The sequence below is a fragment of the Bos grunniens genome, chromosome 3 (assembly GCF_055505025.1).
Source record: "Bos grunniens cultivar Pamir isolate PY7600 chromosome 3, Bosgru_T2T1.0, whole genome shotgun sequence".
Lineage (NCBI taxonomy): Eukaryota > Metazoa > Chordata > Mammalia > Artiodactyla > Bovidae > Bos > Bos grunniens.
The window spans coordinates 51,321,413-51,344,694 of record NC_141167.1 but is presented as its reverse complement, the minus strand read 5'-3'; the positions used below and the strand labels follow the sequence as shown (position 1 = coordinate 51,344,694).

Genomic DNA, 23,282 nt, shown 5'->3' with positions numbered 1-23,282 from the left:
TCTTTGCGGTTCTGCTGTGCATAAAGATTAATCACTCTTTATGTTAATGTTTTTCCTAGGTGCATTATTGCAATGGGCCTTGACAAAAAAACAACTTCTCCAAAACCCAGGAAAGAAAAGAACGCTGAGAAAAAAGAGGGACAGAAGAAGGGTGAGGGGAAACTGAGAAAGGATAGAGAGTACCTGATACCAAGAAGGAGAGAGATGGAGGGGAGCAAAGCCTCAGCTTCAGCCATTGTTTCAGCTCAAGAACTACACGCAGGGCTCAGTGAAGTGAGAACCGCTGTGGAAGAAATGGAATGTAAAGAAAAACCAGGGCAAGATGTCTGGGAAGATGACCAAGAAAACATATTTAAATACGGTAATGCATGACACGGTTTTCTTTTGTTGTTGCTGTTCTTTTGTTGAAGTCTTTAGAATGTAATTATGAAAATTTGCGAAAATATCCATTAAATGTTGTTACTCAGTTTTGATCCTCAGGCAACTCTGTTGCAAGGAGGACTCTCCCTGATCACCTTCCTCCACTGTTTTGTGAGGAGTTCTATGTGAGTTGGGCTCCTCTTGTTGAGTTGGGCTCCCTTTGTTGAGTTGGGCTCTGCTGGTAAAGAATCCACCTGCAATGTGGGAGACCTGTGTTCTATCCCTGGGTTGGGAAGATCCCCTGGAGAAGGGAAGGGTTACCCACTCCAGTATTCTGGCCTAAAGAATTCCATGGACTGTACAGTCCATGGGGTCGCAAAGAGTTGGACACGACTCAGCGACTTTTCACTTTCACTCTGTGTAAGTTGTCTTAGAGGAGGGCTGCCTAACTCCAGGAGGTTGGAGGTGCTTTTAGGGGAGTCAGGGAAGAGTTTGTATCTGTGTGGGCAGAGGCTGTGTTCACTTCTGCAGGGAGAGACCAGAATTTTACCTATTTTTTTCAGTATCTGATGTATTTGAACTGTGGTGTGGGAGAAAACTCTTGAGAGTCCCTTGGACTGGAGATCCAACCAGTCCATCCTAAAGGAAATCAGTCCTGAATATTCACTGGAAGGACTGATGCTAAAGCTGAAACTCTAATACTTTGGCCACCTGATGAGAAGAACTGACTTATTTGAAAAGACCCTGATGCTGGGAGAGATTGAAGGCAGGAGGAGAAAGGGACGACAGAGGATGAGATGGTTGGATGACATCACAGGCTCAATGGACATGTGTTTGAGTAAATTCTGGGAGCTGGCAATGGACAGGGAGGTCTGGTGTGCTGCAGTCCATGGGGTCACAAGGAGTTGGACATGACTGAGAAACTAAACTGAACTGAACTGAACTGATGTATTTGCTCTGATGAAATTGATACTTTGGCATCAGGAAGGCACAGCCTGTATGATTATACAATGAAAGAATATTCCATAACTGAAAACATTTGAAAATATAGGCCTGGGGTCCTGGAGCCTGTCTGCATTTCTTGTTTTTTTTTTTTTTCTTCTCTTGCCTTCCCTCTCCTCCCCTCCCCTTCCCTCCTCTCCTCCTTCCTCTGCATCTTCTTCCTTCTAATCCTCCTCTTCTGCCTCCTTCTCCTCCCTTCTTTCCCCTTTAAACATAAACACACACATATGTATGTGTGTGTATATATATATATATATATCTTTACCTTATATGTATATACACACATCCTCATCTTTTGATGTTGTTGCTGTTGTTCAGTCACTAAGTCATGTCCAACTCTTTGCAACCTCATTAACTGCAGCATGCTAAGCTTTCCTGCCCTCACTATCTCCCAGAATTTGCTCAAACTTGTGCCCATTGAGTCAGTGATGCCATCCAACCATCTCATTTTCTGTCACTCTTGTCTCCTCTTGTCCTCCATCATTCCTAGTATCAGGGTCTTTTCCATCAGATGGCCAAAGTATTGGCGCTTCAACTTCAGCATCAGTCCTTCCAATAAATATTCATGGTTGATTTACTTTAGGCTTGACTGGTTGGATCTCCTTGCTGTCCAAGCGACTCTCAAGAGTCTTCTCCAGTGCCACAGTTCAAAAGCAATTCTAAGACATTTCAGACTTCTTTATGGTCTAACTCTCATATCTGTACATGACTATGAGAAAAACCAAAGCTTTGACTATATGGACCTTTGACTATATGGACTACATTACCTTTGCTACAAAGTAATGTCTCTGCTTTTTAATACACTCTCTAGGTTTGTCATAGCTTTCCTTTGATGTAGTAGATATTATTACTCTCTCCATTTTAAGAAAATAAGGCTCAGACATACAGAGAGAAAGTAGCAGAGCTAGGATTCATACTGTAGGAAAGGAAAAATGGCTTTCCCTCTACCCATCTCAGGTTCATTAGCTGTGTCCATGTAAATAAAACCAATAGGAGATCAAAAAGGGCAAACAGAAGCGTGTTAGCAGGTGCATTGTGCATATGGACGGGAGCACTCAAAGCTGAGTAACTCAAAGTGGTGGTTAGAACTTGGGCTTATGTGGCATCTAACAGAAGAATAATACATTTTTTTCAAGAAGCGACGAGGCAAAGGAAAAGAACTTTGAGCTTTCAGGGACAGCAAATTGTGGGAAAGCAAATATTATGTGGAAACTAACATTATATAAGGGCTAGTTTCAGTGAAATTTATGTTGATTTCTTTGGTGCCATCTTTGGGCTGTTAAGGATCAGAGTTGCCTCCTATGATTAACTTCTGTCCTTCCTGGGAGAGAGGAAAGGGGAGACACCTTCAAAAATTTATGTCCTGGGATTCCCTGGTGGTCCAGTTGTTAAGAACCCACTTTCCAATGTAGGGTACATGGTTTGATCCCTGGTCCAGGAAGATCCCACATGCTATCAGGGGCAGCTAAGCCTGTGCATCCCAACTACTGAAGCCATGTACTCTAGAGCCCTTGCTCTACAATAAGAGATGCTACCACAATGAGAAGTCTGGGCACCACAACTAAAGAGTAGCCCCTGCTCTCGGCAGCCAGGGAAAGCCCTCTCACAGCCAGGAAGACCCAGCACAGTTAAAAAAATTAATTAATTAAGAGAAAAATTTATGCCTTGCTTTTAGGGAAATAGGATGAGGGCTGAGAGCTCTTCTATTTACAACTTCTCAGTTGCCTTCAGCTCAAAATAATCCTTATGCCCAAGTGGCATAGTGTGTGGTGGCATACTCTGCTACCTTTAATACCCAGTAAGTCAACTCCAGTGAATATTCAGGGTTGATTTCCTTTAGGATTGACTGGCTTGATCTCCTTGCAGTCCAAGGGACTCTCAAGAGTCTTCTCCAGCACCTCAGTTCGAAAGCATCAATTCTTTAGAGCTCAGCCTTCTTTATGGTCCAACTCTCACATCAGTACAAGACTACTGGAAAAACGATAGCTTTGACTATATGGACCTTTGTTGGCAAGATGATGTCTCTGCTTTTTTAATACACTGTCTAGGTTTGTCATAGCTTTTCTTCCAAGGAGCAAGTGTCTTTTAATTTCATAGTGCAGTCACTGTCTGCACTGATTTTGGAGCCCAAGAAAATAAAGTCTGTCACTGTTTCCACTTTTCCCCCATCTATTTCAGGACATATAGATATGTTTATTTGGGCCATGTTCAATTTCTGTACTTTTTTTCTTAAACCAAAATGGTGCTATGAGTAGCATACTTTATGCCTGTAATACAGCTTTTCTCAAGATCTTTCTAATGGATTTTAAATGCCCATTTCCATTTAAAAGAAAGGAGAAAAAGCTGATAAAGTCTTCAGCTCTCTGTAAAACAGTCACTGATGGTCAGGGCAGCAAGAAGCCTGTGTGGAGGTCAGCCAGGCAGAGTTGCGGCTGGATTGATGTTGACCTTGCACTGACTTGCTTCCTCATTAGTGGGGATGGTAAACAACAACCTAATTACATTCTCAGGGAGAATAAAGATGAAATGCAGAAACAGAAGAAATTATGAAAAGGGATCCAGAAAGCATGCCACTAGTTCATTCATACTGAAAACATGAGTAGATAGATGAAGGAGTTGTTTTGAGCTCTGATGCTAATGCAGAGCTCCTGGTTAATAGAAGACTAGTATTTAACTGTGATGATAGAACAAAGCTGGGGCAGCTTTGAATTTCCTATTTGAGAGAAAGCACTGAAGCTCCTGCCAAAAAGGATGCGGGGATTTTTCCTCTGCTTCAATAATATGACTGCAGTTGTGTCCTAATTGTGGACACTGTACTTCTCTCATTTTAATCAGGTGCCACCGTTAGAGTGTATTGCTGTCAATATAGCACATATTGTGTGTGATTTCTCCTGTGCTACTACCACTCCCTCCACTCCCCAGTCAATCACAATTACTACTGATCTCTAATATTTATTTGGGTTTCCCTGAGGGCTCAGTGGTAAAGAATCCACCTGACAGTGCAGGAGACCAGGGTTTGATCCCTGGGTGGGCAAGATCCCCTGGAGAAGGAGATGACAACTCACTCCAACATTTTTGCCTGGGAAATCCCATGGACAGAGGAGCCTGGCAGGCTCCAGTCCATGGAGTCACAAAAGAATCAGACACCACTTAGCAACTAAAACAACAAAACAATATTTGTTAGGTACCTACTTTCCTTGGCACTATACTGAGCACATTTTAAGCATTGTTGCTTTTAATATTCCCCAGTTTTGTGAGGCAGGTACCACTCATACCATAAATGAAGAAACTGAAACTTAAAGATGTTCAGCAAATTGAGATCACACAGCTGTGTTTGGTACCTGGACACATGACAGTGTGACTCCAAAACCCTCATACTTCACCACTCTGTAATAGTTCATGAAATTGAAGCAATTTATTCATGTACTATCTGTCTCTGCTTATCCTATGACCAGCAGCAAATACCTGTTTCTGATGTGTTTCTGTATGTGTGTGTGTGTGTGTTCTGTGGCTAACTTCAGCTACTCCCTAGGAAGTCTTCCACAATCTCCGAATGACTTTTCTCTCTTAAATTTAACTCTATTCCACTTGTTTGACATTATTTCACATTATTAATCAAGAGTCCTATATAAAAATCTACAGCAATCAAGCCCAATAGTGTTAGAACTAGACTTACTGAGGGTCATGTATAAAAACTATTCAAACATGAGTACAGTATTTCTTGTGTATCTATGTCTTATTTCCTCTACAAAAATTGGATATCTGTTGATAGGCAGGGGCTGTATTACTGTAATGTCTTTAATCTTGCGATTTTATCCTCTTCCACCTGGGAAGTTCTCAATAAAGAGAACCTTACTGGACCAAGTGAGGAGTTATCCTCTTACTTGGCCTGAAATATTTGAATCAAGGTATTTGTTTTCATTAGTACTTTCTGTTTGTATTATGCAATAGAAACCAAATTTTTCATCTTCTTGCTTATTTTATAATTTTGTCCTACAATAATTTGCATTTCTCTTTTTACATATTAACTCTCTTTCATGAAAATATTCTCACGAGTTCTCTTTGTTTGCTTTTTTGTTACAGTTTTTGATTTCACTTTTCTTCTAACATGACCCTCGTACCTTCTCTGCATTGAAAGAGCTTTCTACTTATGCACAGGGCATGCATTTCTGAATTAAGTTTCTCTCATTGTGGCAAAGTGGACTACTCTCAAGTAATTACCCAAGAGGCCCCCACCACTGGAGAAGAAACCAGACTATCTAATAACTAAAACACAGAAAAAGGGAAACCTTTATTTTCCCTGTAATCTTTATTTTAAAGATAATTGTTTATTTGCTTAATTGGTTCTGCATGAAATCCTTTTGCTGTCTATCCTTGGCATGTTGTCACTTCAAGATTTTTAGTTTTTGGTGGAAGAAAAAGGGGAATAATTAAATATGAAAGGTGAAAAATTATAACCACAAGGGACAGATGGCGTTTATCTGATGTGACAGATTCCTTTTCCTGCTGCAGATGTGTTACACTTCTGTAGGGAATGAAGCAAGTTCATGATTGTGACAAGCATATTCTATTTTATAAGAATTTTTATCCTTGGAATGTAATTATTTTATTGATTGTAGGAATGAATAATGCATATGATTTCAGTTCTAGCCCAGGTATAGAATCCTTCATAATGCATTTTTGAGGTCCATTTGGTACTCTCAAAGAATTTACTATTCACAGTGTTACTTCTCAGGGCCTTTGGGCTTGATTAATTGAATTTTTCTACTTCACTATTCATTAACTTGATATCCAAATATTTTGAACATTCTTCCTATAAAATATGACCTCACTGGGTCTCCAAATTAACTTTCATTATTATAATCCTGTTCTCTTCATTTTTAATTTATTTCTAATTTATTGTTTTCTATCGAGTCCTTCTCTTGTCCATTTTGGTTATTGTAGATGACGATGTCCATTTGTAAATGAGCTTTTATTAGGTTTCAGGCTCGTCATTTGGAGCTTCATTTCTTCAGTGCTCTTGTATATGTAACTGATTGCTATCTTTGATCATTTGCTATTAGTTTTCCATGTTCACTAATTGTGTGAAAAAGAAGTGCAGAAAGGCCCAGAGAGCAGAGGATAATGGAGTCAAAGTCCTCATTAAGTGAAATGGGCTCAGTATTAGGGATTCTATTTTCATTCTCATAGTGGAGATTTTCTTTTCTCAGAATATGAAGAAGATTTTGAAGCAGACGAAGAGAAACAAGATGGGAAAGCTAATGAAGAAGGACAGGCTGATGATCAAATGAATGAAATGTCGAAGTCACCCTCGGAGGATGAAAAAGATCATTTAGACCCTGAAAGGGAAAGTGAAACCTCTTTGTGGAAGGCACCAGATGCTGATGACAATGTGAAAGATGAGGGTGATGGATGCTCGGAGAGTGAATTGGAAGATGATAAACAAGGCAAGTTGTTTAGCTTATCATGCGGCATAGGCTGTTTAGCAAGTGTCGCTACTTTCCCTTATATTTAATGAGACAAGCCTCCTTTAAGACTGTTTAGAACGTGGTACCCTTACCAGAAGGTGCTGGTCACCCCATCTTCCATAGATACCCATTATGGAATCCTTTCTCTTTAATTTGCTGGGATTTTCCAGCAAGGCGTCAGGTAAAACTTGTAGTGACACATCTCCTGTTTACTTAGAAAGTTACCTCATTTAAAAAATTTTTTTTCAGTGTTCTCTTATGTGCACACACATATAGACCATTTCTTTTGGCTTTGGAAAATGAAAAGTGGTTCCTATTCAATTAAAGGAAAGTTGAAAATTTCTCCCTTATTTATGCTCATTTTTTTTTTTAATTTACTTTGAACACAAGATGCTGGTATATCAGTTTATGGAAAGATTGATAAAATTTCCCCTGTACAATATTCAAGCCTAAAATGATTCTGAATTTCATAGGGAAAATACATAATATTTCAGGTAGATAAAAAAAACCCTCATTATATGTGGCATATCTTGAATTTTTAAGATTTTTAAAAACATGTCAAGTTACTAAGATAATATCCAAAGAAGGAATCCATTTCTGGCTTTGTCCCTTGAAAATGTTTGGCCAAGGCTATGTAGGTCTTAGTAAATAAATGATATATCTTCCCTGGTACATTCTGGGCATTTTATCAGTGATAATAATAGCCTCTTATATTTAAGTGTGTGTATGTCTATGCAGTTTGCTTTAAACTAGAGAAATGAGGTCACATTATGATGAGTTTTTGAATTGCTGTCCATTTTCTCCATTTTTCACCTCTCAAATTTTTTCCTGTATAAAAATATCAAAAGTTTGAATTCAAGGGATATATTTGAATTATACAAAATAAGAGTAAATTAAGTAATGAAGTAATCACAAGAACAAATAGTTTGTCACTTTGTCCTCTTCAAGAAAGAATTTAAGAAAACCTATCCTAAAATTTCATGCAGACATACACAGGGCAATAAAATAAAGAACAGAAAATTATTTAGAGTAAGAGAGAAGATAATTTTGCTAGGAGCTGCATAGGGGATCATGACTACCCTTGAGTTAAAATAATCCTGAACTTCCTGATAGTCAAAGCAAAGAGTGAAGCGATGTGAAAAGCACAATGTGACAACACATTGTAAAAAACACAATGTGAAAAACTAGAATGACTTTAACTTTCAATACATTTGAAAAGATTTGCTGCCATTTCAATTACAGTTGAAAGAGCTACTGTATATTAATAGTCAGGCACTGAAAATTTTTAGTAAAGTCTTAAATTAAGCCTTTTAAATTTCTCAGTACTTAACATTTTATATTTCTAGGCATGCCTAATATATGTTTCTTTTCTCATCTTGAATGTAAATGTTGAATTTAATTCATATTCCTATATGATATAGAAAAAGTTAAAAGAATTGTATGGAAAAGTGATGTCACCTGAATCCTATTTTAAAGAAACTATACTTGAACCGGGAAAACAGTTTGAAAATGTGTTTGTGTATAAATATAATCTAGTCAAAACAAAGAGGAACTCAATTTTTTATCTCTTCAATGATGGTAGGGAATTGTCATCTATTGATTTTGTCAAGAGTCAGTACATTATTTCAATATACGGTCATCTGAGGATTATTTTTGTGCTGTGTTATCAACTTCCTTCCTGGGATCAAATGAATTTCTTCCAAGATTGAATAATTTTTTAATGTTCAAGCAGACAAAGATATATGCAGTACTTGAATTTTACTTGGAGGGAAAGCTTTAATCATTTAGACCTGTGATTATTGAATAGCTGACAATGATGGGTAAGCTTTAACACTGAATACTGCTTGCAGTTAAATAACTGGAATCCCATGTTTAGGAAAGAATCCTATAGGTATTGTTTATAAGACTCGATTTTGTGCCGAGCTCATATTAACTATTTCACATGAATTATCTGATTTACCTCAAACAACTTTTAAAAAAGCAGGTACTTTTTGCCTCCATTTTACAAGTAAAGAAACTTGGAAATAATGAGATTAAGTAACTCACACAGCTGGAAAGTGGTGGAGCCAAGACGCAAAATTCAGAGCCTGGATTTTGGAGAAAAACAATGTAACGTTTCTCCAAATCAGTCAACATCTACTTGTCTAAAATTAATGCAAATGCCTCTAATAAAAGGATTTTGTTTCCTTAAGAATGTATATTTTAAAGAGGCATTTATCTTGAGCTCTTCATCTTATTCTATTTTTTAGCTTCTGTTTTGTGATTTTGTTTTGCTTTTAAACAGAAGAAAATAAAATGGAAAAATTTTAATTTTACCTAAATTTACCTTTCTCTTCCATTGATCCACTCCCCGGCCTGTTGCTCATTTCCAGTTCATTGCCCTCCTCTTCCATGAGACTCTCCTACTTCCACAGCCTTCACTGAGCTCTTTATTTTATGAAACTTTATCATGCCATAATTCATTTTCCACTTACAGTTCCATGTGTGTTAAATTTTGCCTTTAAAATTAATCACCCAAATTAATAACACACAGATTAATTATACTACAAAAGCTAAGACAGTGTTGTTTTTGTTATTTCTCACAGAGGCAATTTCCTAAAGGATATTTTGTGAATATTAAGAATTACTTGATTAACACCAAGAGTCCCAAAATACTTTTGTCAGTGCCATGCTATCTAGTTACATTTACACTATGTGATTATTATTAGAATTTTATTCAAAACATTGTGTAGAGTTAGCTGCATAAGGTAGGTATAGAATACATAATATTTTAAATAGTTATGTAACGAAAACTATCAGAACATGTAGAATCTAGTCCACAATGTTGGGACATTTAAAAGCCCCAAGTTAAACTGGTTAACTATTTTTCTTTCAGTAATGACATTTTTTAACAATCCTTTTTAAGAGCTCCTTTGCATTCCTGAGATTTACATTTAATCTTTGCCATTATTCTGAAGTAAAAATCTCATTGCTTATTACCATTTCTTTCTTCCACCTACAGGCTCTTTTATTTTCCATCCCATTATTTTGATAACCTGACCCTGTGTTATTCAAAAATATTCTTTTTAGCATGCAGAGTATCAGAATTAGAGATTTCATCCGGCAAACAAGAAATGTGTATTAAAAATGATAATGACATAATAGATTCCTTGGTACGCTCTATTGAAAAGCCAGACAGCATTTCATCTTCAAAAGTCTAAGAGGCATATTGTGACCACTGCATCCTAGACACTGGTACATCCTTTTTATTGACATGATTAAGAATCTTGCTGTTAGTGTTTGGATGCGTTTCATTTGAACCTGCCTGCACCTGTTCCCAGAGGGCAAACAATTGCCCAGGCTGTCACTCCCGTGACAAGTCGGCCCCATTTAAACTGCCAGCAAACAATTGTATCGGTCTGCCTTGATAAATACCCTGTGCTGAGCGGCTCACAAGTGATGGAGTGCCAGGGACTGAGCACCCACTAAGAGAAGACCCTACTTTGAGAATGATGTGTGAGACTTCCCTTCATTTAAAAAGAATGACAGCTTCCTTTTCTCTGCGTTTGTGTTGACAACCCTGGGAGCTAATTCACCACTTGAAAATACATTGTCATAGATACATGTTATAAGGTTGAGGGGGAAAGTGTCATGTTGCTGAGAACAGACTTTTGTGGACAGTTTGGCTGATAGTACCTATGAGTAAGAGGTAAAGACTAAGTAGCTCCTTATGAGAAAGAGAACGGGGGGAAGCGGAGGGAGAGAGACAGAGGCGGCATCTGTTCCCATAACACAAAGAAAGGAACAAGAATTAAAGCAATTTTTTTCTAGTAAAAAAGATAATATTTCACTTGTGCTATTTTTCACTCTATTGAAGCAGTCGGCCTTAAATACTTTAAAAATCTGTGTCACAAAAATATTCTCTTTACCTGACATACTTCAGATATCTCACTCTTCCTTTCTGGGTCTGACTATGGGCTTGAAGAGATGGATATGAGGGAATGATGCTCCTTCTATGTTGAAATTGCATATGCTCTGAAACCACACTCTATGGACTTCAGTAATCCTTAGACAACAGAGGGTTAGGGGAAGATTGTAGGCAGCTTTTGGTCAGAAATCTGCATTTTTTTGCATGGTTAGTCACATTTTAATTTTTCTTAACTGTAAGAATTGCTCATTTTATCTTCACTTTTGGATCACTGAAGTAGGATGGCTTTCAGATGGATACTTAAATACAGCATCATCTTTTAGTTCCCATAAATTACTTATCTATGAGGTGCTTCTCTATAGTTTTGAATCTGCCTTGTACATGGCAGTGATATTATTGAGACACTCAATAAAATCTTGTGAAATGCATGGCTGGTGGACTACATTAATGGATAAATTGAAAAAGACTTAAGCAGCACAGTGTGATACATGATTTGATTATATTCTCAGTATTTTAAGTATTCATATTAATGTTTAGAAAACCCAATTAAAGTTAAATATGGAGGAACTTTTAAGCTTGCTTCTTCTCCTCCTGCTACATCTGAATTTATTTTAGATATTTACCCTTACAAAGTAATGTATATATTTATCTTACTGATGCACTGATAATGAACTCATTTCATTATCAAGAGAGGACATATGTTCTCCCTTATACCAAATACAAACATGTCATTGAAAATGTGAAAGTGTTAGTTGCTCACTTGTGTCCAACTCTTTGCAACCCCATGGACTGTAGCCCACCAAGCTCCTCTGTCCATGGACTTCTTTAGGCGAGAATACTTGAGTGGGTATCCATTCCCTTCTCCAGGGAATCTTCCAGACCCAGGGATTGAACTCGGGGGGAAACATCTCATTACAAAAGCAGTATTTTACAAAAGTTGTTCCTTTATAGCTAATGGACAGTGGATATTATTTAACTTCTGTAGTTTTTACCTTCTAAATCAAGAAAAAGAAGATAAGTATTCCTTGGGATTAAATGAATTGCTTGTAAAGTGCTTACCTCATTGCTTGGTGTAGAGTAGGTGCATAATCATGATCAAGTTTTGTCTTATTTTACTCATTAAATGGTGACTGTGACTACTATTCATAATATAATGTACAGGGTGAAATCACAAGAAAGATTTATTAGAGTGTTACTTATCATACCTTAGGAAGCATCACTACGAACAAAGCTAGTGGAGGTGATGGAATTCCAGTTGAGCTATTTCAAATCCTAAAAGATAATGCTGTGAAAGTGCTACACTCAATATATCAGCAAATTTGGAAAACTCAGCAGTGGCCACAGGACTGGAAAAGGTCAGTTTTCATTCCAATCCCAAAGAAAAGCAATGCCACAGAATGCTCAAAGTGTACCACACAATTGCACTCATCTCACACGCTAGTAAAGTAATGCTCAAAATTCTCCAAGCCAGGCTTCAGCAATACATGAACTGTGAACTTCCAGATGTTCAAGCTGGTTTTAGAGAAGGCAGAGGAACCAGAGATCAAATTGTCAACATCCACTGGATCATCAAAAAAGCAAGAAAAACATCTATTTCTGCTTTATTGACTATGCCAAAACCTTTGACTGTGTGGATCACAATAAACTGGAAAATTCTGAAAGAGGTGGGAAACCACGACCACCTGACCTGCCTCTTGAGAAACCTGTATGCAGCTCAGGAAGCAACAGTTAGAACTGGACATGGAACAACAGACTGGTTCCAAATGGGAAAAGGAGTACGTCAAGGCTGTATATTGTCACCCTGCTCATTTAACTTATATGCAGAGTACATCATGAGAAATGCGGGGCTGGATGAAGCATAAGCTGGAATCAAGATTGCCAGGAGAAATATCAATCACCTCAGATATGCAGATGACACCACCCTTTTGGCAGAAAGTGAAGAGGAACTAAAAAGCCTCTTGATGAAAGTAAAAGAGGAGAGTGAAAAAGCCCAACATTCAGAAAACTAAGATCATGGCATCCGGTCCCATCACTTCATGGCAAATAGATGGGGAAACAGTGTCAGACTTTATTTTTTGGGCTCCAAAATCACTGCAGATGGTGATTGCAGCCATGAAATTAAAAGACACTCCTTGGAAGGAAAGTTATGACCAACCTAGACAGCATATTAAAAGGCAGAGACATTACTTTGCCAAAAAAGGTTGGTCTAGTCAAGGCTTTTGTTTTTCCAGTGGTCATGTATGGATGTGAGAGTTGGACTATAAAGAAGGCTGAGCACTTAAAAATTGATGCTTTTGAACTGCGGTGTTGGAGAAGACCCTTGAGAGTCCCTTAGACTGTAAGGAGATCCAACCAATCCATCCTAAAGGAGATCAGACCTGGGTGTTCATTGGAAGGACTGATGTTGAAGCTGAAACTCCAATACTTTGGCCACCTGATGTGAAGAGCTGACTCATTTGAAAACACCCTGATGCTGGAAAAGATTGAGGGCAGGAGGAGAAGGGGATGAGAGAGGATGAGATGACTGGATGGCATCACCGACTCAATGGACGTGGGTTTGGGTAAACTCTCGGAGTTGGTGATGGACAGGGAGGCCTGGTGTGCTCCGGTTCATGGGCTTGCAAAAAGTCGGACCTGACTGAGCAACTGAACTGACTATCATGTATGATATTAGGGAAGAAGACTGAAAATCGTAAAGAAATTATTATTTGATTTGGTGAGATTAATTTTATCATGTAATTTCTGTAATTATTTATTGAGAACAATAGGTAGAATTTACAGCCAAGAAAACATAGGCTTAGAGAAGTAGCATAACCAAAGTCGTAGGTAATGAGTAGCTTAGTCATGATTGGAGCACCTAGGGTTGTTTTACAGAAAAACATAGTGTTTTCTCTCAATCTTATGTGCGAAATAGTGATGTAAAAGAAGAAATTATTATCACTGTGTAGTTATGATTACATGAAGAGAAAAGATAGTGAAGGGATTTGGGGTTGATTGAATGTGGAGAGAGACAAGTTAGGGATCCTTCTTAGGAGGTAGAGCTGTGGCACCAAACATGATGGTTTTGGCAGAGGACTTAGGGAATGCATGCAAGTCAGGTCGCTACCATGGAGACCAAGGGTAAATTCTTAGCATCAGTACCTAAAGGAGCGTTGAAGAGACTAATGGAATTTTGGTAGGAGGCAGTGCATGCTCAGTTGCTCAGTTGTGTCTGACTCTTTGAGATCCCATGGACTGTGTAGCCCACCAGGCTCCTCTGTCCATGGAATTTTCCAGGTAAGAATCCTGGAGTGGGTTGCCATTTCCTACTCCAGGTAGGAGACAGTGAAGTCTCCTAACATGCCTCCAAGACAAATTTTTTCCCTCCTGATGAAAAAAATTACAATTTACATGTCTGCTCTCAAACTTCCTTTATATAAAAATTTTTACATAAAAACTTTATTTCTAAGAGAATAAATAAAATTAGTGTTGAAAATCCCATTCCGTGGCCCTAAAGCACCTTGAGCTTTTTTGTAGGCAAAGCCTTGCCCCAGCATCTGTATGAAGATGAAAATAAGAAATGAGAGTGAAACAAGATTATGCAAGGAGGTTGGAGAGAAATTTGAAAACTGAAATGAGTTTATAAGGGAGGTCAGATAGCCTCGCCATTCATTCTGCTGATCTTTCTTCTCTTAAGGACTGACTCAAAAATGAACCATAGCTCGTTTCAGCCTTTGAAATAAAATAATTAATAGAAGCTGCTAAAGAAAGAGGAGCCTTCATTTTTTACATTATATGAACAACACTCAGAGCTAAAGGAAATGGCAACCCACTCCAGTGTTCATGCCTGGAGAATCCCAGGGACGGGGGACCCTGGTGGGCTGCCGTCTGTGGGGTCGCACAGAGTCGGACACGACTGAAATGACTTAGCAGCAGCAGCAGCAGAGCCAAAAATGAGCATCTTCATGTCAACATTCAGACGATAGATATGGATATTTTTGGATGTATAACAAGTATCAATATAACATTGTGTCCTAGCTAATTGTGCAGTTAATGAAAACCACTGATCAAACCACTAGCAAACAGGAGTTGTTTTTCTTCTCTTAAAAAAAACAAATGTGAGACACACTGAAGAGAGGGGGAGATCATAGTCCCTGAAGTTTCTCAACTAGTACAAATAAGATAGAGAACGTCTGTCCTTGATCGGTACATTCCCTACCGAGAAACAGCACATCTAGATCTTATACAACAGAGATAAAAAATGAGCCGCTGAAGTATGTGACTCCTTTGAGAAACAGTGGTCATCTGGTGCCTGTCAAGGTAGTTGAGTGATAAGAACAAATGGAATTGTACTTAAGGGGTTCTGTTGCTTAAAGGCTTTTTGGAGTTTGTTTTTTACTGCTGGGTAGCATCTCTGAAATCTTTGTGGAGACTCTGATATGTCTCAGTGACTATACTTAAAATGCTAAACCTTGTCATGGAGAGCCGTTGGGGCTGGAGGAAAGAGGATAAGAGTAAAGACAGGTATTTCTTCCCTTAAACTCTGCCTCAGCTGCTATAGCCATCTGGGTAGCTGCCAAGCAGAAAAGAAAGAAACAGACAAAAAGAGTCCAGAGTACACAGAGAAGAGAAAACAAGAAAGCTCAGCAGCTTGTAAGTGTGGGCTCTTTCATTTGGAAAATAAAAAAAAGTATTTTGTAAAAAACAATTATAACGTGGATCTATTTGGTTAAAAAAATCAAAGGCAAGTTTGTATTTTTCTGGCCCATGGCAGTGTATGCCGTGACATTGAGGCAGCACATCTTCCTTATAGAGTCAGTGTGTGTGTGACTGTCTTGGAGATACTTTGAAGTGTTTGCAGGTAGCAAATGCTAAACCATTTTTGGCTGTGGTAAGTTTCTAGACTGGGTATCTGTAGCATCACATCAGCATACTTCATAAATCTCCTAGAATCTCTTTTATTGATTCTGTGTGCCCATTTCCAGCTCTGCATCCTCTGTCTTCTTCAGAGGACAGCCCTGGGCTACCAGATTGGCTTCACCCTGAGGCACAAAGAGCTTGAAAGTGCCAAGGAGTTTATGTCCCCCCAGGGTGGCCTGTAGCCATGTCTAACTGGAGCGGAGTGTGTGAGCCCAGAGTCCTCCAGGGAGGAAAAATTTTAATATAATTTAGACTTCAGAGTTTCCCCTGAGTTTGGGCTGAGGCTGAGATGTTGCTTGAAATAGCTCCCTTGATTGACTTCTTCCCTTCCCTTCCCTGCTTCCCCCACGCTGGAAGAACTTCTCCTGGAGCATATTCTCATTTCATCACTTGCCTGTGCATCCTCATCAGCATCTGCCTCTGGGGAACCCGAAAAAAGACATTTCCTTCTACACACACACATGCGTGTGCACACACACACATGAGAATTATTTCAAAATATTTATTAAGTATCTAGGTATTATGCAAATACAAAAACTGATGCTGGGAAAGATTGAGGGCAGGAGGAGAAGGGGGTGACAGAGGATGAAATGGTTGGATGGCATCACTGACTCAGTGGACATGAATCTGAGCAAACTCCAGGAAATGGTGAAGGATAGGAAAGCATGGAATGCTGCAGTCCATGGGGTCACAAAGAGTCAGATACATCTGCGTGACTGAACAACAACAACGATGGATATTTTTACTATACTCAGCTACCAGACTATACTAGTATGGTGGGTGTTGCAATAGATAAAAATATAAACTTTATGTACAGAGAATACTGTGGCTACCCAAGATGATAATGAAATAAATGCTTCTGCTGAACAAGTAAAAGATTATTCCATTTCTTCTATAACAAAACAGATAGTTTTTTTCCAATGATATGGCTCTCAAAAAATAAACACTATTTGTTTTCAAATGTGACTTTCTACTAAAATTTTTACAGACTCACAGATTACATAGATTTTTCTTTATCATGATAAGTATGTGGAATATATGGGAAAAGGGAATCAAATCTACTAAACTATATTTAAAATGTCAATATGATTAATTATGAATGTAATTCCCACAATAATTATTAAATTTCCCCTTATGAAAATACAGTGATATCATCATTTTTATTTTTCATAGATGGAAAAACTGCTTCATCAACCTCATCCAGAAGTCACCCATATTCTAGTTCTAGTGAAGATGAATCTGCAGTGGGGGACCAGGAGACCAACGCTGAAAACAGTCCAGATGAAAGTGTCAGAAGTCCATCTTCTCAAGAGTTGAGTGAAAATGATAAGCCAGGAAAAACCCACCTTCCAACTGAGGATTCTCCAGAAATTGAAGAACAAGAAATAATAAAAACAGATATGGAGACCAAGCCTCTGCTGATAGAGGAAAATTTGGAGAATGTTCTTGAACAAGAAGCAGAGAAAGGAACTGGAATGATTGCAGAGAGCTTATTTGAGAAGTCCAGGGAACATGTTTCCAAGGAAGAAAAGGAAAAGAGGAAGAGTAAGCTTTGGGAAGAAAGCACTGCTAAGGTGAAGGACAAAAAGGCAGGTCCCCGTAGGGTGGATAAAGGTGGTAAGTACGGCCTTTGAGTTGACCTGCCATTGTCCCTGTGCATGGAACCTGATCTTGATCACTGCATTCTGCCAAAGCTTGGGAAATACTGTTGTGATAATGCCGGAAGGATTCAATTTTTTCCTATTTCTCTCTATGTCACATAACCATACATGTATTTTCAGCTTGCTGTTTTCCTTCTACTGCATTTAAAAAATTACTTGATAATTCTTATATAACTTGTCTCCTATTTTCTGTAATTCCTTCCTATGGCAGTTCTATCTCAAAAATCAAATAAAATACATGTCTGAAGGCAAGGGTATGCGTGGCTTCTTAGAGGTTATTTAATATTAGCAATGCTATTTGTTCTTTTCTAAATATGCAGTCATCTGTATATATAGCTAACACTGATAGATGATTTCTATGTAATAGTGCTAAGTACTTAGACAGAGAAACTTGCCTAATCCTCACAATGCTCCAAATCCCCACGAGTTAGGTTCTCTTGTCATTGTCTCTTTTTTTAACAGATGACAAAATTGTGGTTTGGAGAGGTTAAGTAAGATGTGAAGGATCACATAGATAATAAGAAACATTCCTAGAATGTGAATTTAGGGAGAGTGGCTCCAGTTTCTGAACATTTCCTATTGCATCTGTGCAGTAGGAATTTAAAGTTAAATGAAAATTTAAAGATTTCGTAGAAATCTCCGAACTTCATTTTGAGTTGTCTGAAGCTGAGTAACTTTCTGATCTAGGGGTTTCCTGGGTGTATAAGAAGTTCAATGTGACATTGAAAGTCTTAAGACGTGTCCCAGGATAATCAGGCCCTGATACCACAGGCAGTGGAAGGTCTGATACTTTTTTCAACTCTAGGAGGACAGTTAAAGGACTAAGTTGTGTCCTGTGGATATTTGGCTCTCACATAGCACCCCATGCCTTATATCTCTCCCATCTCTCCATCTATCTTCTCTACCAACATGGTGGGCATTCTTTTTGACTCCGACGTAAAATTTGTTGTCACATTTTAATATTGCTAAAATCCGTCCATGTTTTAAATCTTATGAATACTTTTAATGTCTACAATATTTTTTTAGAAACTTAAAAGCTGTTATTAAACCACTGGGGCCCATATCCAGGAACTGATGTCAAATAGTTATCTTTCCATTCAACCATCATCATTAACCTTCTGCCATGCACCATGATCAACAAGAAATGTGTAAGAGACGGTTTAATTTCAAAAGACCCTGATTCTGGGACAGAACTGAAGGCAGGAGAGAATAGGAACGACAGAGGATGAAATGGTTGGATGGCATCATTGACTCAATGGACATGTGTTTGAGTAAACTCTGGGACTTGGTGACGGACAAGGAGGCCTGGCGTGCTGCAGTCCATGGGGTTGCAAAGAGCCGGACATGACTGAGTGACTGAACTGAACTGAACTGGAGTGGGTTTCATCCACAAAATGTTAAGAGGAAGGCTTGGCATATACATAACTGGACAAGGTCAGTAGTCATGTATAAAAACCAGAGAAAGTACAAATGAAAGTTTCAAAGGAAGAGAAGGCCCATTTGATAAAGAACACGTAGAAAGTTTTCATGAAGGACATATTTGAGGACTTTAAAGGTTAGATAGGATTTTGAAGGTGGGATGGAGGAGGATAAAAGCATGCTGAATATGGGGAAGTAGCAAGGGATATTAGCTTAGAATAAGTTAAAAACTCTGATGAACAGTTTGACAAACTTCAGCCCACAGGCTGAATCTGGTCTACCACTTTTCTTTTTGTATTGCCTGTGAGATAATATTTTTTTTGTTTTTAAATGATTGGAAAAAAATCAAAGGAATATATGATAACTCATGAAAATTATATTAAATTCATATTACAGTTCCAGAAAATAAAGTTTCATTGAAAAGAGTCATGCTTATTTATTTACATATTCTCAGTTGCAGCTTTTGCTCTGCAAGAACAGAGTTAAGTAGCTGCAACAGAGACTTTATGACCCACGAAGCCCTCAGGATTCACTGTCTGGCCCTTCACAGAAAAAGTTTGCCAACCTCTGCCCTAGAATTATAACATTAAGACCCCCTACATTTTCAAAATGATTTTACCATATGTGAGTTAGGACTCCTATTAAAATACATTTGAAGCTCTTTAATAAAATAATTCAAAAGTTTGATCTTGGATTTCATTGTTCAATTCTGGTATATGGAATATAATCTAGAATATTTGTACAATTTAGCAAACTGCTGACCCAAAAGGTAGAATGTTAAAGTTCAGTAGCAACATTGACATTATTATTTCATTTATTTCCACATCAGAAAACTAGATTGTTTACTTGGATTTACGAAAGTAGACAGCTTTCTGTAAAATAATCTGCACATAATATGGGCTCTAATTAGGTGATACATGGACTAATAGAAGCATTCAACTAGAATCATGTCACTTGGAAAAAAGTGGGTTTTCCCTCCAGATTTGTGAAATGAAAAGTGTACAGGTTTATTGTTTTTCTCAACTATTATGGGAAATCTGTGTTCTTGACTTGATCAGATCTATAATTTTAAAACATTTTGTTATCTTTTCATTCAAATGGGTTCAACATTAGATGGCAAGGTTTATGACTTTCTTATGATCTAATGTATGAAGAACTATGGCTGGAGGTTAGTGACATATTACAGGAGGCAGTGATCAAGACCATGCCCAAGAAAAAGAAATGCAAAAAAGGCAAAAAGGTTGTCTGACGAGGTCTTACAAATAGCTGAGAAAAGAAGAGAAGCTAAAGGTAAAGGAGAAAAGGAAAGATATACCCATTTGAATGCAGAGTTCCAAAGAATAGCAAGGAGAGATAAGAAAGCCTTCCTCAGGAATCAGTGCAAAGAAATAGAGGAAAACAATAGAATGGGAAAGACTAGAGATCTCTTCAAGAAAATTAAAGATACCAAGGGAACATTTCATGCAAATATGGGCACAATAGAAATTATATGGACCTAACAGAAGCAGAAGATATAAAAAAGAGGTGGCAAGAACAGAAGAACTATTCAAAAAAGATCTTCATGACCCAGATAACCACAATGGTGTGATCACTCACCTAGAACCAGACATCCTGGAGTCTGAAGTCAAGTGGACCTTAGGAAGCATCACTAAAACAAAGCTAGTGGAGGTGACGGAATTCCAGTTGAGCTATTTCAAATCCTAAAAGATAATGCTGTGAAAGTGCTACAAAATTTGCTGGCTACTCAATATGCCAGCAAATTTGGAAAACTCAGCAGTGGCCACAGGACTGGAAAAGGTCAGTTTTCATTTCAAACCCAAACAAAGGCAATGTCAAAGAATGTTCAAACTACCACACAATTGCAGTCATCTCACATGCTAGTAAAGTAATGCTCAAAATTCTCCAAGCCAGGCTTCAACAGTATGTGAATTGTGAATGTTCTAGATGTTCAAGCTGGTTTTAGAAAAGGCAGAGGAACCAGAGATCAATTTGCCAATATCCATGGATCATAGAAAAAGCAAGAGAGTTACAGAAAAACATCTGCTTTATTGACTACGCAAAGCCTTTGACTATGTGGATCACAACAAACTGTGGAAAATTCTTCAAGAGATGGGAATACTAGACCACCTGACCTGCCTCCTGAGAAATCTGTTTGCAGGTCAAGAAGAAACAGTTAGAACTGGACATGGAACAACAGACTGGTTCTAAATCGGGAAAGGAGTATGTCAAGTCTGTATATTGTCACCTTGCTTATTTAACTTCTATGCAGAGTACATCATGTGAAAGCTGGGCTGGATGAAGCACAGGGTGAAATCAAGATTACTGGGAGAAATATCAATAACCTCAGATATGCAGACGACACCACCCTTATGGCAGAAAGTGAATAGCTAAAGAGCCTCTTGATGAAAGTGAAAGAGGAGAGTAAAAAATTGGCTTAAAACTCAACATTCAGAAAACGAAGATCATGGCATCCAGTCCCATCACTTCATGACAGATGGGGAAACAATGGAAACAGTGAGAGACTTTATTTTGGGGGGCTCCAAAATCAGTGCAGATGGTGACTGCAGCCATAAAATTAAAAGACACTTGCTCCTTGAAAGGAAAGCTATGATAAATCTAGACAGCATATTAAAAAGCAGAGATATTACTTGCCAAAAAAGATCCATGTAGTCAAAGCTATGGTTTTTCCAGTGGTCATGTATGGATGTGAGAGTTGGACTATAAAGAAAGCTAAGCACCGAAGAATTGATGCTTTTGAAACGTGGTGTTGGAGAAGACTCTTGAGAGTCCCTTGAACTGCAAAGAGATCCAACCAGTCTATCCTAAAGGAAATCAGTCCTGAGTATTTATTGGGAAGATCCTGATGCTGAAGCTGAAACTCCAGTACTTTGGCCACCTGATGCAAAGAACTGAGTCATTGGAAAAGACCCCCATGCTGGGAAAGATTGAAGGCTGGAGGAGAAGGGTAAGACAGAGGATGAGATGGTTGTATGGCATCACTGAGTCAATGGACATGAATTTGAGCAAGCTCCAGGAGTTAGTGATGGACAGGGAGCCTGGCATGTTCCAGTCCATGGGATGGCAAAGAGTCGGACACGATTAAGTGACTGAACTGAACTGTATGTATGTACCAGACCTCTTTTGGTGTTTATTTTTCATTAATAGTTTACAAAATAACATTTAGGAGATTGTGAAAAGTGGTCTTCAAAATATCTGTGGATTTATCACACACGAAAATCACTTTCAACATTTGGTCAGGCTTTTTATTTCTAAAGTTAGAGTTTACAAATCTATGTTGTCATATTTCTATAAAATGTTGTATTTTGCTTTTTATTCCTAACTTTATACCATAAACATTTTTATGTTATTATGTAATCTTCATGAATATGTTTAATGTCTGTGTATTATTCTATCCTGTGTTTTTTTCATAATTTTACCATTTCCATAAGTTTTTCCCTATTTTCACTACTGTTAATAGTACCCTAATATCTTATTACCTAAGATAATTTAAAATTAACAATTATTTTCTTAGGCTAGTTTCCAAGAAGTTTAATTTCTGGATCAAAGGTAATAGACATTTTAAAGTTTTTGAAAAAAAATTCTTTCGTATAAAAGATTGGTTGAAAAGTTTTCATAACACAGAATGGATGAGAATAAGATGAAAGCTAGGGTTTTCCTTGCCTGGCCTTTTTTCTATTTCCTGAGCAAAAACTGTGGATAAGTATTTTTTTGTGTGCATGATTTCAGAAAAGTTTCTCTCTATATAAACATATCTAAATGTATCATATTATATATTATATATACAGATGTCATTTTTATATGCAGATAGAAACACATTTGTTTTACAAGTTGTTGTTTTTCACTTAACACTATATCTTGAATATCTTTTCATATCTGCATATATAACTGTACTTTTATTCTTATTTACTGTACATTTTATGCCATTGTATTGCCTTAGTATCTTATAACTTTGCAACTTTTCTTAAATATTGCTTTCTGTGTAAGAATTGGTAGATTTGTTTTATGGCCTATTTTCCACAAAGGAATAAAATTTCTGGGTTAGAGAGACCTAAAGGCAGAGAGATTAAAGGACAGTGGAAAATGAGACATTTATAAGCAAAATAGCACAAGGACCTTGTAAAATACTCAGGATAATGTAAAAGAATTATGGCATCAAAACCCCTAAGGATTAGTAGATTAATGACAGTTGAGTACTGATGTTTTTAAAATAAACTCCAGGAAATGATGCAATAAATTTGTAAATATTTAAAATAATAGGTAATGACAACTATTCTCAAAGTCTTTATATGAGTAAACATTCCTAAGAAAATTTCAGATAAAATAAACCAGGTCTTGAATGCATCATGTGTTATATTGATACCAAGCAGAGAGGTTATGGTGTTTCCTTCTCCTTAATTAAATCTTCAGTTAGGTGGCTGAGGGAGAAAGGGATGGAACCAAAGTTATGTGCTTAAAATGAAGGTCATTTAGGTGACTCTGCTGCAAAACATAGCTTATATAAATTAAACCAGAAGCTAGTGAAGACTGAAATGTGTATATTTTAAT

At 37.7% G+C, this 23,282-nt stretch overlaps 1 protein-coding gene across 13 annotated transcripts in view; it reads left to right on the top strand.

Annotated features, from left to right (window-relative positions):
* The window catches only part of ERICH3 (glutamate rich 3), a 123,611-nt gene that overhangs the window by 85,542 nt on the left and 14,787 nt on the right, over window positions 1-23,282 (top strand). For all 13 annotated transcript variants that reach the window (XM_086390595.1, XM_086390594.1, XM_086390592.1 and 10 more), the window contains 3 exons: window positions 60-361; window positions 6,573-6,809; window positions 16,810-17,253. In XM_086390595.1, the coding sequence (XP_086246721.1) occupies window positions 60-361; window positions 6,573-6,809; window positions 16,810-17,253 (983 nt within the window). The remainder of the gene's footprint in view (window positions 1-59; window positions 362-6,572; window positions 6,810-16,809; window positions 17,254-23,282) is intronic.